At 44.2% G+C, this 18688-nt stretch overlaps 1 protein-coding gene across 1 annotated transcript in view; it reads right to left on the bottom strand.

Moving 5' to 3' along the window:
• Positions 1-1752: 1752 nt before the first annotated feature.
• Positions 1753-18688, bottom strand: part of LOC135526012 (EARP-interacting protein homolog) — a 45637-nt gene continuing 28701 nt past the window's right edge. Inside the window, exons 4-6 of the mRNA XM_064954030.1 lie at positions 12648-12815; positions 7085-7252; positions 1753-2324 (exon numbers count right to left, since the gene is read on the bottom strand). Coding sequence (XP_064810102.1) covers positions 2150-2324; positions 7085-7252; positions 12648-12815 — 511 coding nt within the window. The 3' untranslated portion in view covers positions 1753-2149. The remainder of the gene's footprint in view (positions 2325-7084; positions 7253-12647; positions 12816-18688) is intronic.

The following is an 18688-nucleotide window of genomic DNA, read 5'->3' as shown; positions in this document are numbered from 1 at the left end:
CGACGTGAGAATAAGACCTTTCCCTTGGCTGTTTCCCCAGATATTTAAAGCACAGTCAATAGCCCAAAAACCACCCCCACCGCTCCTGATTCACACTGGAATCACTTGTTTTAACAGTAGAGCAGATCTGGGGCCAGGGCTGGAAGGTAATGTGGTGTAGCCTGTGGATATCAAAACAGTGGTTCAGAGCACAGCAGCAGAGTATTTCAGTCATCTGCATTGTCAGCAGTCCTCTTCTGTCTCCAGAAGTGAACATTTGTACACGGAATATCAATGCATCATGCTTAGTTTAATCCGCTAATATTCAATCAGATCAAATTGTATTTGTCACATGCGCCGAATACAACCGTTGTAGACCTTACAGTGAAATGCTTACTTACAAGCTTTTAACCAACTGTGCAGTTTTAAGAAATATAAGAGTTAAGAAAATATTGACTAAATAAGCTGAAGTAGAAAAAGAAAAGAGTAACAATAAAATTAAACAACGATGGTATATACAGGGGGCACCGGTACGAGTCAATGTGCTGAGGCACAGGTTAGTTGTCGAGGTAATTGAGGTAATATTACATGTAGGTAGGGGTAAAGTGACTATAGATAATAAACAGCGAGGAGCATTACTGTGAATGTATTCATAGGAAGGCAACTGAGCAGGCGAAGGCGTGAATCAGGACTAACACATCTGCAGTTGTGATGGAGATAGTTGAATTATTCTAATATTGATCTCATCCGACTATCAATGCCGATCCAACCATCTGGCCATCCACGTTTTACCCATCTATATTTGTGTCTTTCTGTCCCTAGCATACAGCCTTCCACACAGTCAACAGCATACACAGAGACCGTGCGCACGCACGCATGCGCGCGCGTAGTGAGTCCTAAAGGAATACAACGAACATGCAACATGCCACATGGCTGCAAGCTTGTCACACCACCAGCATCTTAGTCAAAAGAGGGAACAGAGGGATGTGGTGTGTGTCTCTGGGACATGGCGTGTGTGCGTTTCTAATTGGGTGACAACTGACAAGCATCACAATCTCAAATTAAAGACAGGATAGAGGGACAGGTTTGGGGAAGATTATGTTTTCAGCTTCTAAACCACATTAGACCCACGCCCCAATCCCCTTTTCAATAATTCACTGAGCTATAATGAGGGTTGTGGATGTGAGCTGCCTTCCAGAGGAGGGGAAGGGTGCTAGTCTGCATTCAAGCCCTGGGCGCCAACCTGGGCATGGTTAATGAAGACCCACAGTCTCTCAGGGTTCTCCTGGCACCATGGAGCTCTGCCTGGAGAAGGAGCCCTGAGCAGAGTCAAGCTGCAATTAAAAAGGCTGTCAGTGGATCTAAAGAAGGCTACCACTGTCACTACAGACCAACGTCAACACACACTGTACAGGAAGACAGGGACGGAGGGTACGGGAGGAGGAGAACAGATGGGATGATATATGAGGAAGAGGAAAAAGGGTATTAGTGAGGAGGGAGGTATAGGAAGAGAAAAAAAGATCAGGAGAGGGTTTGGGGGGGGAGAGGTGATTTTCTGAGCTACCACTTGGCTTCAACCTGTCATCGAGGAACCATAGTGCCCTGGATACACCTCCTGTCATTCCCCAGGGTGAGGCTGCCATTGAGGCATGCAAGGAACCCCCAGTCTCTGACTAGACTACCTTTGGGCTCCCAGTCAAGAGAAAAGCCTTCAGAAGATCCCCAAAAGCTCAGTAGAGTAACTGTTCACCAAAAATAATAAACAAAATCCAGTTGACATAAATAGCATTTACTTGACAATATACAGAATAGATTACTGGCAGTTTTGTATTTTCTCTGTCTTAGCAAACATAGAGTCAGATGCATCATTAAGGGGAATGTATAACGTAATCAGTTGTTTTGTAGAAAGGGTGAGGGAGAGAAAAAGAAAATGAGAGAGAGAGAGAGAGAGAGAGAGAGAGAGAGAAAGAAAGAGAGAGAGAGAGGGAGGGATGGATGGAGAGTGAGAAAAAAAGAGAGAAAGAGAAATTTTGTGTGCAGGGTCTGCCGAGTGTGGCTCCCCTGACGGGTGTCGGACACGGTCGGCTCCCCTCCTCATCGCTCCTCCTTCCTCGCCCTCTTCTCCGTCACTCTATGATGAGTCCAGTCGTCGGTCCAGTGTGTAGTCTGTCTAGAGCAGGATATGGTATTTGAGTGCACGGGGGACCCTGTTGATGACCAGTCTGCCATCGTAGCTGAGAGAGGCAAAGAGCCATGGGTCTGCTGAGGACCACTCTACTGCGTACACACTGTCCTCATGCTCCTCATAGGTAGAGATGATACTGTCCTGCAGGGGCTCCTTGCTCCTAGAACACACACATGTACACAAACACACACCGATTCACACACACAAATTCATGCACACGCGTGCGAACACACACAGTGTGAAAAGGGAGTTGAATATGGAGAGTTTCTATTTTTGAGACGGTAGATCAGCTTTAATACTGCAGACAGATAGTCACTTCCATCAACGTAATTGTCTGCATCATTTCCAATCCCCCATATACAGTGCATTCGGAAAGTTTTCACACCCATTCACTTTTACCAAATTTTGTTCAATTACAGCCTTATTCAAAATAGATTAAATATAATTTGTTTTCATCATCCCACACACAATACCCCATAATGACAAAGTGAAAACTTTTTTGTTGTTGTATTTTTTGCTAATTGAGCTCAGGTGCATCCTGTTTCCATTGATCATCCTTGAGATGTCTCTACAACTTGATTGGAGTCCACCTGTGGTAAATTCAATTGATTGGACATGATTTGGAAAGGAACACACCTGTCTATATAAGGTTACAGTTGACAGTGCAGGTCAGAGCAGAAACCAAACACAGATCTGGGGAAGGGTAGCAAAAAATGTCTGCAGCATTGAAGGTCCCCAAGAACACAGTGGCCTCCATCATTCTTAAATGGAAGAAGTTTAGAACCAACAAGACTCTTCCTAGAGCTGGCCGCCCAGCCATACTGAGCAAATCGGGGGTAAGGACCTTGATCGGGGAGGTGACAAAGAACCCAATGGCCACTTTGACATTGCTCCAGAGTTCCTCTGTGGAGATGGGAGAACCTTCCAAAAGGACAACCATCTCTGTAGCACTCCACCAATCAGGCATTTATGGTAGAGTGGCCAGACAGAAGCCACTACTCAGTAAAAGGCACATGTCAGCCAGCTTGGCGTTTGCCAAAAGGCACCTAAAGGGCTCTCAGACCATGAGAAACAAGATTCTCTGGTCTGATGAAACCAAGAATGAACTCTTAAGCCTGAATGCCAAGCGTCACGTCTGGAGGAAACCTGGCACCATCCCTACGGTAAAGCATGGTGGTGGCAGCATCATGCTGTGTGGATGTTTTTCAGCAGCAGGGACTGGGAGACTAGTCAGGATAGAGGGAAAGATGAATGGAGCAAAGTACAGAGAAATCCTTGATGAAAACCTGCTGCAGAGTGCTCAGGACCTTAGATCGGGTGAAGTTTCACCTTCTAACAGGGCAAAGACCCTAACCACATAGAAAAGACAACGCAGGAGTGGCTTCGGGACAATTCTCTGAATGTCCTTGAGCGGCTCAGCCAGAGCCCGGACTTGAACCCGATCGAACATCTCTTGAAAGACCTGAAAATAGCTGTGCAGTGATGCTCCCAATTCAACCTGACAGAGCTTGAGAGGATCTGCAGAGAAGAATGGGAGAAACTCCCCAAATACAGGTATGCCAAGCTTGTAGTGTCATACTCAATTCCTCGCAGGGAACAGCCTTAATTTCTCAGAACAAGAATAGAGCATTGAAGGTCCCCAAGATGAGTTTCAGTAGAAAGGTCTTTGTTTCGGGACATTTTGAGCCTGTAATCGAACCCACAAATGCTGATGCTCCAGATACTCAACAAGTCTAAAGAAGGCCAATTGTATTGCTTCTTTAAACAGAACAACAGTTTTCAGCTATGCTAACATAATTGCAAAAGGGTTTTCAAATGATCAATTAGCCTTTTAAAATGACAAACTTGGATTAGCTAACACAACGTGCTGTTGGAACACAGGAGTGATGGTTGCTGATTCCATTAAGTCAGCCGTTTCCAGCTACAATAGTCATTTACAACATTAACAATGTCTACACTGTATTTCTGATCAATTTGATGTTATTTTAATGGACAAAAAATGTGCTATTCTTTCAAAAACAGGGACATTTCTAAGTGACCCCAAACTTTTGAACGGTAGTGTATTTTTACACATTTTCTTTTATTATTTTCCCCTAACCCTACCACCCCTCCCCTTATTGGAGTAAACTAATGTACAACGGCACTTAGGCTTCTACATCCAGCGTATACACACAGCTGAAGTCGGAAGTTTACATACACCTTAGCCAAATACATTTGAACTCAGTTTTTCACAATTCCTGACATTGAATCCTAGTAAAAATTCTGTCTTTGGTCCGTTAGGATCACCATTTTATTTTAAGAATGTGAAATGTCAAAATAATAGTAGAGAATGATTTATTTCAGCTTTTATTTATTTCATCACATTCCCAGTGGGTCAGAAGTTTACATACACTCAATTAGTATTTGGTAGCATTGCCTTTAAATTGTTTAACTTTGGGTCAAACGTTTCAGGTAGCCTCCACAAGCAATACCTTGACTTTGTTGTCCTTAAGCCATTTTGCCACAACTTTGGAAGTATGCTTGGGGTCCTTGTCCATTTGGAAGACCCATTTGCAACCAAGCCTTAACTTCCTGAATGATGTCTTGAGATGTTGCTTCAATATATCCACATAATTTTCCTACCTCATGGTGCCATCTATTTTGTGAAGTGCACCAGTCCCTCATGCAGCAAAGCATCCCCACAACATGATGCTGCTTGGTCATTATGGCCAAACAGTTCTATTTTTGTTTCATCAGACCAGAGAACATTTCTCCAAAAAGTATGATCTTTGTCCCCATGTGCAGTTGCAAACTGTAGTCTGGCTCTTTGTATGGCGGTTTTGGAGCAGTGGCTTCTTCCTTGCTGAGCGGCCTTTCAGGTTATGTCGATAAAGGACTCGTTTTACTGTGGATATAGATACTTTTGTACCTGTTTCCTCCAGAAACTTCACAAGGTCCTTTGCTGTTTTTCTGGGATTGATTTGCACTTTTTTCACCAAAGTACATTCATCTCTAGGAGACAGAACGCATCTCCTTCCTGAGCGGTACGATGGCTGCGTGGTCCAATGGTTTATACTTGCGTACTATTGTTTGTACAGATGAACGTGTTACTTTCAGGCGTTTTGGAAATTGCTCCCAAGGATGAACCAAACTTGTGGAGGTCTACAATTTGTCTTGGTCTTGGCTGATTTCTTTTGATGTTCCTATGATGTCAAGCGAAGGCACTGAGTTTGAAGGTAGGCCTTGAAATACATCCACAGGTACACATCCAACTGACTAAAATTATGTCAATTAGCCTATCAGAAGCTTCTAAAGCCATGACATAATTTTCTGGAATTTTCTAAGCTGTTTAAAGGCACAGTCAACTTAGTGTGTGTAAACTTCTGAACCACTGGAATTATGATACAGTGAATTATAAATGAAATAATCTGTCTGTAAACAATTGTTGGAAAAATGATTCCGGTCATGCACAAAGTAGATGTCCTAACCGACTTGCCAGGACTATAGTTTGTTAACAAGACATTTGTGGAGTGGTTGAAAAACGTGTTGTAATGACTCCAACCTAAGTGTATGTAAATGTCTGACTTCAACTGTTGTATACACATTTTACGGGCTAACTATATTTGACATTAGTTATCTTGTTGTTTTTAGTCCAACCTACACTAAACCCCTCCCTTCTATCTCTGGACACCATCCAGTTTTGATTTCTATTTGGACAAGGCTACAGACAAACACACACACACACAAAAGGTCTAGTTACATTACTCATAACCTCCACTCAGTCTCTGGCCTGGTTGTGATAACACCAGGTACAGTACTCCTCTACCCTGGCTTCCTTTACATACAATAGGCTATTTATTGCACTCTCTGAAAAAAAGGGTTTGGCTACAGTATTGTTCCCTGGGGTAGAAAAATATCTAAATCCACAATGTACCTTCATAGGTGGACATAAGGATCTCACATGATACTGTTCAGTACGTTTCAGGGTACATGTGTGAATAGTATAATGGTACTAATTATTTTTGTACTCAATATTTCATATATGAAGGTACAATCATTGGAGGTGTGGCTTAGTGGGGGTGTGGCTTTCAGTTAGTTATTTTTGGCCACCTGGGAGTGGAGGTGTTGGACCAGTTTAAGTGGTTTATGGCAGTGTTAATTAAAGTTTGAGCATGTCCGCTGCCAGTTCTGGAGTCTTTATAAAGGCTTGCATAAGAGTATATGACAAAGAGCTGTAATTAATATTGCAGTGAGCTTAATGCAACACTAGGGGACCTAGTAATGGTTAAGGTGTTTGACTGTCGCTGGACCCTGGTTCCAGTCCCGGTCAGGGCTACTGAAATTGCTACACTGGTGTTAGAAGTGAAATGGTGAAGAGGTGTGTACAAGTGAGGGACTTTATATAGAGAAAAGGAAAACATTTTGCCACTTAAAAGGTACAAACGGTGGTACCCTAAAAAGGTAAACACGTTTGGCTCTTTTAAGGTACAAACTGCAAGAGGACAATGATGCACTTCTAACTAATGTTACAATGGACGTAACTACTACAGTGACAAGCGTTTGTACCCCTTTAAGTACAATTTGGTTACTTTTTTTCTGAGAGAGTGCATGCTGTTCATAATGTGTAGTGACAGTTATTTGGCACAGAAATTGAACCATCACAAAATAGGGCATGGCAAAGAGTTGGTGAGGTTCAAGGCCAGAGAACTAGAATCAGAGCACGAACTCAAGCTTGAATTGATAAAATAATCATAATGATTAGTAACTGTTGCATTAAAAATCCAATGAAAGATTATGACAGTGGACAGTTATGGTTGAGATTGGTCCAGTATGGCTATAAGTGGGGACAGGTCTGGACAAATATGTCAGAAAGTGGACCATGTTGACAGTCATGACTAAGTGGACAGATATGTCATAGATGTTTTGACTTAGTGTCCATACTTGTTGTACTGGTGGTTGTCCTCTCCGTCGCTGAGGTCATCGTCGTCCACCAGGTGACCGAAGGGCTCGGAGGAGATGGACACCATGTTGGACAGAATCACCCTGCTGTCACTGCTGCCGGTCAGCAGCAGCTGATCATGAGAGTGGTTGTAGCGAACGCTCCACACCCTGGGTAGTGGGCACACACACATGCACACACAAAGAGAATCAGTGAATGGGTGTTTTTAATCCATCTGTATATCCTCTTTCCTTTTGTCTCTTATCCTTTTGGCTCCTCAATCCATGTACGTGTGTGGTAATTGAGATGGATCTGGGCTTTGTTTCCCTGCTGCTTAGTTTGTACTGCCGTGAGGTGTTGTGTAATTATGGTTAGCTAATAAAGGTAATCATTCTGTAAACTCCTAAGCCGTCTCTCTCCTGCACTCTTTTCCTTCTTTCACTTGCTGTCCTTCCCTCCCAATCACTATATCCTCTCTCTATATCGCGGTCTCTCTCACAAAGCCTAGGGCAGAGCTCAGTGGTGGAGCTCCTCATAGAGGGATTGAAGGATAACTGGGCTGTTGACATAAAATCTGGCTCAGCGCACCCTTTCCCTGCGTTCGGCTAATCTTCTTCCCTCCTGAAAAATAGTTCCTAATACCCAGAGCCCCGAGGCCCTCGGAGCACTGCTCAGAAATCACACACTGTACACTACTATCAGAATGGGATCACATCTACACTGCTCTGGATACATTTGGCGTGTGTGTGTGTGTGGGTGGGTAGTTTGGGGGAGTGAGAGGGGTTGTAGGGTGTATGTACAGTAATGCAATGTACTTAATCTCAGAACGTATGTTGGTAGCAGCAACAAACTTCTCCACAGTCATTATCTATTCAGCTCACACCAGAGAGAGAAAGAGAGCCAGAGCGTGTCTCCACACACACACACACACACGCCTGAATACTGCAGTGCACTGTGTTCAGCTACTTACATAGCCCTGAGCACTGCAGCTCATCACAGAATTGCTACAGTAACCCACACCTGAACACGGCATTGCAATGTAATTAACCATCACAGAATGTATGTTTGTAGCAGCAGCAAGCTTCTCGTCATACAGTAACAACACACACATTGTGACAGGGTCAGTATAAAATAAGCTAAAAGCACACGTATATCAGCGGAATATGACTGTATTTGCAAACTGATGCTAATTAGTAGGAATGTTGTTCATGTTCTCAAATCAAATTTTATTGGTCACATATACATGGTTAGCAGATGTTAATGCGAGTGTAGTGAAATGCTTGTGCTTCTAGTTCCGACCATGCAAGTAATATCTAACAAGTAATATAACCTAACAATTTCACAACTACTAGCTTATACACACAAGTGTAAAGGAATGAATAAGAATATGTACATAAAAGTATATGAATGAGTGATGGCCGACGGCATAGGCAAGATGCAGTAGATGGTATAGACTACAGTACATACCTATGAGATGAGTAATGTAGGGTATGCAAACATTATATAAAGTGGCATTGTTTAAAGGGGCTAGTGATACATTTATTACTTCAATTTTTCCATTAATAAAGTGGCTAGAGTTGAGTCAGTATGTTGGCAGCAGCCACTCAATGTTAGTGATGGCTGTTTAACAGTCTGATTGACTTGAGATTGAAAAACAGCTTCTGTCTCTCGGTCCCCGCTTTGATGCACCTGTACTGACCTCACCTTCTGGATGATAGCGGGGTGAACAGGCAGTGGTTCGGGTGGTTGATGTGCTTGATGATCTTTTTGGCCTTCCTGTGACATCAGGTGGTGTAGGTGTCCTGGAGGGCAGGTAGTTTGCTCCCGGTGATGCGTTGTGCAGACCTCACTCCCCTCTGGAGAGCCTTACGGTTATGGGTGGAGCAGTTGCCGTACCAGGCAGTGATACAGCCCGACAGGATGCTCTCGATTGTGCATCTGTAAAAGCTTGTGAGTGATTTTGGTGACATGCCGAATTTCTTCAGCCTCCTGAGGTTGAAGAGGCGCTGCTGCGCCTTCTTCACCACGCTGTCTGTGTGGGTGAACCATTTCAGTTTGTCTGTGATGTGTACGCCGAGGAATTTAAAACTTTCAAACCTCTAGGGGGCTGCTCCCTCTGCTGTTTCCTGAAGTCCACAATCATCTCCTTTGTTTTGTTGACATTGAGTGTGAGGTGTTTTTCCTGACACCACACTCCGAGGACCCTCACCTCCTCCCTGTAGGCCGTCTCCTCGTTGTTGGTAATCAAGCCTACCACTGTAGTGTCGTCTGCAAACTTGATGATTGAGTTGGAGGAATGCATAACCACGCAGTCATGGGTGAACAGGGAGTACAGGAGAGGGCTGAGAACGCACCCTTGTGGGGCCCCAGTGTTGAGGGTCAGCGGGGTGGAGATGTTGTTACCTACCCTCACCACCTGGTTGCACATGGCGTTAAATTCTGAGCTGTAGTCGATGAACAGCATTCTTACAAAGGTATTCCTCTTGTCCAGATGGATTAGGGCAGTGTGATTGCGTCGTCTGTGGACCTATTGGGGCGAAAAGCAAATTGGAGTGGGTCTATGGTGTCAGGTAGGGTGGAGGTGATATGGTCCTTCACTAGTCTCTCAAAGCACTTCATGATGTCGGAAGTGAGTGCTATGGGGCGGGAGTCATTTAGCTCAGTTACCTTAGCTTTCTTGGGAACGGGAACAATGGTGGCCCTCTTGAAGCATGTGGGAACAGCAGACTGGGATAAGGATTGATTGACTATGTCCGTAAACACACCAGCCAGCTGGTCTGCACATGCTCTGTGGGAGCAAGACATCCTGGTCAGCGACGGGGCTGGTTTTTCTTTTTGTAATCCATGATTGACTGTAGACCCTGCCACATACCTCGTGTCTGAGCTGTTGAATTGCGACTCTACTTTGTCTCTATAATGACGTTTAGCTTGTTTGATTGCCTTGCGGAGGGAATAGCTACACTGTTTGTATTCGGTCATATTTCCGATCACCTTGCCCTGATTAAAACCAGTGGTTCGCACTTTCAGTTTTGTGCAAATGCTGTCATCAATCCATGGTTTCTGGTTGGGGAATGTTTTAATAGACGCTGTGGGTACAACATTACCGATGCACTTGCTAATAAACTCACTCACCGAATCAGTGTATTCCTCAGTGTTGTTGTTCGACGCTATGTGGGAAACATATCCCAGTCCACGTGATCGAAGCAATCTTGAAGTGTGGAATCCGATTGGTCGGACCAGCGTTGAACAGACCTGAGCGTGGGTGCTTCCTGTTTTAGTTTCTGTCTATGGGCTGGGAGCAACAAAATGGAGTCATGGTCAGCTTTTCTGAAAGGAGGGCGGGGGAGGGCCTTATATGCGTCGCGGAAGTTAGAATAACAATGATCCAGGGTTTTGCCAGCCCGGGTTGCGCTATCGATATGCTGATAGAATTTAGGAAGCCTTGTTTTCAGATTAGCCTTGTTAAAATCCCCAGCTTCAATAAATGCAGCCTCAGGATATGCGGTTTCCAGTTTACATAGAGTCAAATGAAGTTTGTTCAGGGCCGTCGATGTGTCTGCTTGGGGGGGAATATACACGACTGTGATTATGATCAAAGAGAATTCTCTTGGTAAAAAATGTGGTCGGCATTTGATTGTGAGGAATTCTAAGTCAGGTGAACAAAAGGACTTGAGTTCCTGTATGTTGTTATGATCACACCACGTTTCGTTAATCATAAGGCATACACTCCCGCCCTTCTTCTTACCAGAGAGATGCTTGTTTCTGTCGGCGCGATGCGTGAAGAAACCAGGTGGCTGTACCGACTCCGAAAGCGTGTTTCGAGTGAGCCATGTTTCCGTGAAACAAAGAACCTTACAGTCCCTGATGTCTCTCTGGAAGGCATCCCTTGCTTGGATTTTGTCTACCTTGTTGTCAAGAGACTGAACATTGGTGAGTAGTATGCTCGGGAGCGGTGCGTGATGTCTACGGCACATCCCCCAGATTTCCTGGGGGTGACAATGTAAGAAATAACACATAAAAAAACGAAATACTGCATAGTTTCCTAGGAACGCAAAGTGAGGCGGCCATCTCTGTCTGCGCCGGAAGTATAGCTGTTCTGTTGGTTGTGCAAAGATGGGGTTTGAGGCTATAAGTACAATGGTACAGTTGAACTCGGAAGTTTACATACACTTAGGTTGGAGTCATTAAAACTCATTTTCAACTACACAAATGTCTTGTCAACAAACTAGTTTTGGCAAGTCGGTTGGGACATCTACTTTGTGCATGACACAAGTAATTTTTACAACAATTGCCTCTTTTGCTTGACATCATGGGAAAATCAAAAGAAATCAGTCAAGACCTCATAAAAAAAATCGTAGCCCTCCACAAGTCTGGTTCATCCTTGGGAGCAATATCCAAATGCCTGAAGGTACCACGTTCATCTGTACAAAAAAATAGTACGCAAGTATAAACACCATGGGACCACGCAGCCGTCATACCGCTCAGGAAGGAGATGCGTTCTGTCTCCGAGAGATGAACGTATTCTGGTGCGAAAAGTGCAAATCAATCCCAGAACAACAGCAAAGAACCTTGTGAAGATTCAGGAGGAAACATGTACAAAAGTATCTATATCCACAGTAAAACGAGTCCTATATCGACATAACATGAAAGGCCGCTCAGCAAGGAAGAAGCCACTGCTCCAAAACCGGCATACAAAAAGCCAGACTATAGTTTGCAACTGCACATGGGGACAAAGTTCATACTTTTTGGAGAAATGTCCTCTGGTCTGATGAAACAAAAATAGAACTGTTTGGCCATAATGACCATCGTTATGTTTGGAGGAATAAGGGGGATGCTTGCAAGCCGAAGAACACCATCCCAACCGTGAAGCACGGGGTGGAAGCATAATGTTGTGGGGTGTTTTGCTGTAGGAGAGACTGGTGAACTTCACAAAATAGATGGCAACATGAGGAAGGAAAATTATGACATCTCAAGACATCAGTCAGGAAGCTAAAGCTTGGTCGCAAATGGGTCTTCCAAATGGACAACGACCCCAAGCATAATTTCAAAATGTGGTAAAATGGCTTAAGGACAACAAAGTCAAGGTATTGGAGTGGCCATCACAAAGCCCTGACCTCAAGAACTAAAAAAGCATGTGCAAGCAAGGAGGCCAACAAACCTGACTCGGTTACACCAGCTCTGTCAGGAGGAATGGGACAAAACGTATTGTGGGAAGCTTGTAGAAGGCTACCTGAAACGTTTGACCCAAATTAAACAATTTAAAGGCAATACACTCATTTAATATTTGGTAGCATGTAAACTTCTGACCCACTGGGAATGTGATGAAATAATGAAATCTCTCCACTATTATTCTGACATATCACATTCTTAAAATAAAGTGGTGATCCTAATTGACCTAAGACAGGACATTTTTACTAGGATTAAATGTCAGGAATTGTGAAAAACTGAGTTTAAATGTATTTGGCTAAGGTGTATGTAAACTTCCGACTTGTATATCTGTATACTGTGTGTGTGTGTGTGTGTGTGTGTGTGTGTGTGTGTGTGTAAAGTGTGACAGGTGCCCACCAGTGAGAGTGCTCCTCCAGACTCTTGACTGGCTCGTTGACGTTTCTCACGTCCCAAAATTTGACCTTGCAGTCGTCCCCACAGCTGGCCAGGTAGTACTGTTTGTTGGGATTGAAGTCAAGGTCTCGAACCAGTTGTCCATGAGCATTCTCTATACAGTAGATCTGACTGGAAAAGAGAGTGAAAGGGATGGGGGGGGGGGGGGAATGAGAGAGGAGAGAGATGACCGAAGAGGGTGAGGAGAAGGGTGAGAAAAAAGTGGAATGATGTGAGAGAGAGAAAGAGAGAGTCAACGCCACAGCAACCCTGATGACATAAATCATGGAGAGAAGCCTGTAGTGGTTCTTTACACTAGGTGAAGGCCAGACCGTATTTCCTGCCCTATAAAAGCCTGACGTGTAATAAAGCCAGGAGTCACAACCACACACGGCCTTGGCTTCCTGATCCTGCTCGTCCCGGTTGGGGAGATGTCAGTGTTAAGGCAAGAGGAAAGAAATTAGAGAGCAAAGAAGAGAGGAGAGACTTTTCCGCTTCAGATTATGTTCATGTTGTAAACCTACTCTCTTCTCTACTCCTCCACAGGACCCTGTACCCTTCCTCTCATCTCCTCTTCTGTCCTCTCCTCCCCTTCCCCAGTCATTCCTACCTCTCATCCGCTCTTTTCCCCCCACTCCACCCCTCCGATCATCTTCCCTCCCTCTCCTGCTGTGATGACTGAAGAGGAACCAGGGCGGTCTATTGAAACAGCGTTAGACCCAATGTTCTCTGCTCCCCACTCTCCTCCACCAGACACCATCTTCCCTGCTGATCTCATTATACAAATAACATGCTAATTAAAAATCTCATTAAAAAGGGAGGGAAAAGAAAATAACCTGAGGGATTCAATGAGATCAGGATGACGGTCTGTATGGCTCTATGACTATATGGTTTGTAAGATTCTGCCACTGGACCTCAGCAAACTGGATGAGACCACACTTGGACTTCACAGAGGGTCCAGACACTGGCAGCAGCTCCTTCCTCTAACCAAACAAAATGACAACACTCTTTAATCTTGTGACTTTAAAATGACTTGAGTGTGTGGAGTCACTTTGCTGTCAAGTGCACAATCTGCTCACCATTGACTGCCTTGGCATGACCTCTGGCCAAGGGTTTGACAGTGTGTGTATATGTGTGTGTGTGTGTTTGTGCTGTGTCGTAAACTCTGTCCTCCATGGAATAGGACGCACGGGGGAAATGGAGCAGGAAATTGGGTTAGTTTCGGTGCTTCCAGAATGCTTCTGAGCACCCCACTCCACTCGGCAAATATGAAATGGGGATCCTGAGCAAAGCCTGGCTGGAACCCTCCTCACAAAGTATTAAGGATTATATGCCTTCCTAGCCTAAGCCTGCGGACACAGTGAAACCAAATCGAAACTCATCCTCCTTTACGTCAGTGAGGGCCAGAACAATCTACAACACACACACACACACACACACACACACACACTAAAGGGGTTACCATGAATTTGACAGTAATTTACAGGCAGCTCTGTGGCAAGTAAAATTCTGTATTTAATATTTGTGCACAAGGGCAAAACTTTCACTGGGGACGGGGCAGGGGTCATGTCACCCCCACATTCTGAAATTGCATTTTTGTCACCCCCGGTTTTATCATTGCCCTGTGATACAAAAAGAAATGTCATCGGTGTGTGTAAGGACCATGCGGACACCTCAGAGCAGAGCGGTCAGGTAGGCTGCCTGGCTGTGTCAGCCGGCTAGATTTAGGACCGCCCGGACACCACCACAGAGCGTTTGGACAAGCTGTGGGAAGGCAACGCTTCTGAAAGGCTGACAGATGTAGCTGCTGACGGTGTGTGTGTGTGTTGCACTCTTTCTCTGAGTTGTAAAAGCAAGCAGTGCAGATACTGGCTACCCTTTAGTTAACTGATATTAGCTAATGTTTCATCCCCTCTCAAATGAGTCAATGAATTTAGCCAGTTCAGCTCTAGCCATCTGTCAGATGGCGATATGAGGTAGCTATTATTATAGCACTATCTAACAGCTGTTGTGTGTACGGAAATGTTGTTTTGTAACCTTTTGTTTTGTCCCGTTTCAACAGTAAATTAATTTGGCTAGCTTTCGCCAGTTGATGTACCGGCATGCGAGAGCTTGCCAAAATTATAATTTTTGCCTCAATCACACTAGACCTGCATCAAACAAGACGAAACCAGCAGCCAAACGATTGAAGACCGATATTCTGATGTTTTTTCAGTGCAATGTGAGATTTTATTATTCAGTATAGCAATGTAACGCTATTGATCTGTCAGCTTCTCTAGCTAATTCTCTACTTTTTCACACTGATATAGTAAGAAACAGCTCTACGGGCTTCACTGTCAAGCTGCTCAGTCAGTTCACAACACTATGCTCATCATGTCTTCGCAGGATCAGATGGTGACAGGTGTCCCTGCAGGGTCAGACAGCCAGGGAAGACCAGTCTACGGAGCTCAGGTGAATTTCACAGTATATTATAACAATATCAGTGAATGGACAAAAAGTTCCATCTTGAGTTGATCGGTAGGTCTACAGTAGCTACACGACAGAAGCTTAAGTTTAAAGCCACAGTCTGGGATCTGGGAATAATTGCAATTTCAACTATTGAACCATTGATTCTATGCTTGAATAATATTCATGTGTACACCCAAGGTAATTCTTTGTCATGCCTGCCTCATCTTAGCAGGATCAGATGGTAACAGGGGTCTGTACATAAGTGGCAATGAGAGTGGTTATGGTAGACATGTTGGTCCTCAATGGCTAGTGGTAAAATACATACAATTAACAATTATGGAATTGCACTACCTTTTCCATTGTAGCTACCCTACCCTACCCATTCACTAAAACGTGTACTTGCAAAATGTCACCGAAATACAACTACTGAACCATTATATTATCAAAGAATAGAATCAATGTATAAATGCCCCACAAGCATAGCACAACTGTCTTACACTATCATAACCCCAAATATTATGCAGTTTAGGCCATATTTAAAACTATCATGTGTGTGAAATGAACTGTCAGTCTTGCATCTAGAATGCAGTCTATGCTTTTGAGATGGGTTATATTTGAAGTACTTTATATTGGGGGGGTTGTGGGCTTCACTGTTATGGCACACAGACAGTACACCAGACAGTAATCATTTGTCATGCCTCATCTTAGGATGGTGACAAGATGATGACAGGGCTCCCAGCAGGGTCAGGTAGCCAGGGAAGATAAGTCTCTTACAAAGCTGAGGTGAATATAATAATATGATTAGTATCTGTGAATTAAACTACTCTCCTTAGTGTTTTCAGTAGTTTCTGATCATCAAACATACAGTACCACTTGATTGTAAGGTATGTAACTTGGGAAGACATCACTGGGAAGACATCAGTGGTGTAGTGGAAACCCCTTACCCACCCATTTGAATTATTAAATGCATGTACAAAGTTATTAGAAAGGTTCAGAATGTGTGTGAAACATCACAACACAGTTAACAAATATATGTCACATGGAAATCATAAAAGAGCGGTTTACAGAGATTGTTGGGATGAGAGTAGCTGGCGGGTGGGTTTACGGAGATTGTTGGGATGAGAGTAGCTGACGGGTGGGTTTACGGAGATTGTTGGGATGAGAGTAGCTGACGGATGGGTTTATGTTCATGTTCTATAATAATTACGACAACAAAAACCCGATATATAATGTATACCGTATTTGAACTATCTATCCAGATGTCATTTATATAAAATAACACCTGTAAAAAAAAATGCCATGTACAGTTCTTCAGAAAGAATTCGATCATACGGCAGGGTAGCCTAGTGGTTAGAGCGTTGGACTAGTAACCGGAAGGTTGCAAGTTCAAATCCCCGAGCTGACAAGGTACAAATCTGTTGTTCTGCCCCTGAACAGGCAGTTATTAACCCACTGTTCCTAGGCTGTCATTGAAAATAAGAATTTGTTCTTAACTGACTTGCCTGGTAAAATTAATTTCAAAAAATACCCATTGACATATTCCACATTTTCTTTTGTGCTACAACCTCAATTCAAAATGGATTAAATATATTTTGTTATCTACACACAATACCCCATAATGACAAAGTGAAAACATGTTTTTAGAAAAATTAGCAAATGTATTGAAAATGAACTACAAAAATATCTAATTTACATAAGTATTCACACCCCTGAGTCAATACATGTTAGAATCACTTTTGGCAGTGATTAGAGATGAGTCTTTCTGGTTCAGTCACTAAGAGCTTTGCACACCTGGTTGTTCAATATTTGCAAATTATTCTTAAAGAAATGACAGCTTATTGCATTTGTGTTCATTCTAGGGAGGCCAGCAGCAGGCAGTAGTCAGTGCTGGGATAGACCCAATACAATCAGATACGAAATGGTTGCACAACGTAGACAAAATTAGCATGAATTTGAACAACAGGTCAGCACAGGAGGAGCTGAGGCAGTAGGCTCTCCGGGAGAGGTTGAGGCAGTAGGCTCTCCGGGAGAGGTTGAGGCAGTAGGCTCTCCGGGAGAGGTTGAGGCAGTAGGCTCTCCGGGAGAGGTTGAGGCAGTAGGCTCTCCGGGAGAGGTTGAGGCAGTAGGCCCTCCGGGAGAGGTTGAGGCAGTAGGCTCTCCGGGAGAGGTTGGGAGGCAGTAGGGAGCAGTAGGCTCTCCGGGAGAGGTTGGGAGGGTTGAGGCAGTAGGCTCTCCAGTAGGCTCTCCGGGAGAGGTTGAGGCAGTAGGCTCTCCGGGAGAGGTTGAGGGAGATTTGGCCCTCCCGGGAAGAGGCAAAAAACCCTCCCCAGGGCCCTCCGGGAGAGGTTGAGGCAGTAGGCCCCCCAGGTTGAGGCAGTAGGCTCCCCATGGGAATTTGAAGAAATAGACCCCATAGGAGAGGCTGAGGAAGTAGACCCCAATGTCCACGTCACAACATATCAGCCAAACCCAAAACTAGTGGTAGACCAGAAGCTGTCAAACAAGACACTTCTGGATAGGTGTTACAAGACGTTTCTGGATAGGTGTTACAAATAATTCCAGTGGCTCCTCTATGTTCCCACTGTGAAAGGAGTGTTGTGCTTTTATTGCACAAAAGTGATTAAAAGCCAGAAATCATCTCTTGCAAAAAAATGCAGATCCTGCATTTGTGCACTCTGGATTCCTAAACTTATCCGGTGCCTTCATCCGGTTTTCTTCACGTGCATGCAGTCATGCACACAAGGTTGCCGTTACCACTCGCTGTCACCAACCAAAGCCAGTGGATACCCAACTTTCCACAGTAAGAGCTGTATCGCTAAACAAAGCAAGGTCTTGCCTTAGGAAAGTAGCAGGTTCGGTCCATCTTCTAGCACGTCACGTATCAGTTCTCAGGGGCCATGATGCTACCGAATATAATCTGTACCAGTTACTGAAAGTTAGAGCTGAAGATGGTCCACTACTCACTACATGGCTGAAACTCAGTCAGGATCATACAAGCTCACAAATCCAAAACAAAATCCTGAGCATATTGGCCAACAGCATTGTGAGAGACATCACAAAGAGAATCCACCATCTACCACTGCTCCAGTACTCCATATTTATTGATGGTACACAAGATGTCAGGGGAGTAGAACAAGAGTCATTCTGTTTCCGTTACATGGTTCACGATCTAGTGCCTGTTGAGGACTTTGTAAGGGAGACTTCATAAAAACCTACAACTAAAGAGAACCTGGCAGATGTTGCCACAGATGTGCTACACCACCTGAATTTGCCTCTTTTAGGTCTGAGTGGGCAAACGTATGATGGTGCAGCGAACGTGTCATGGAAAATCAAAGGAACACAGGCTAGGCTGAGAGCAGTGAAGCCACTGGCTCTGTATGTGCATTGTGGCCCTCACAGTGTCAATCTAGTCACCCAGGCTGCCTGCTTATCTTCCACTGTGATATGTGATGGCCTGAAGTGGCTCCACAAGCTGGGCTGCCTGCACAACCAGTCAGGCAAATACAAAACAACATTTAAGGAAATAGCGACATCTGAGTGTGGGTCATTCACAAGCC

The sequence above is a fragment of the Oncorhynchus masou genome, chromosome 32 (assembly GCF_036934945.1).
Source record: "Oncorhynchus masou masou isolate Uvic2021 chromosome 32, UVic_Omas_1.1, whole genome shotgun sequence".
NCBI classification, from domain to species: Eukaryota; Metazoa; Chordata; class Actinopteri; order Salmoniformes; family Salmonidae; genus Oncorhynchus; species Oncorhynchus masou.
The sequence above is the reverse complement of the archived record's forward strand: the minus strand, read 5'-3'. Positions and strand labels throughout refer to the sequence as shown.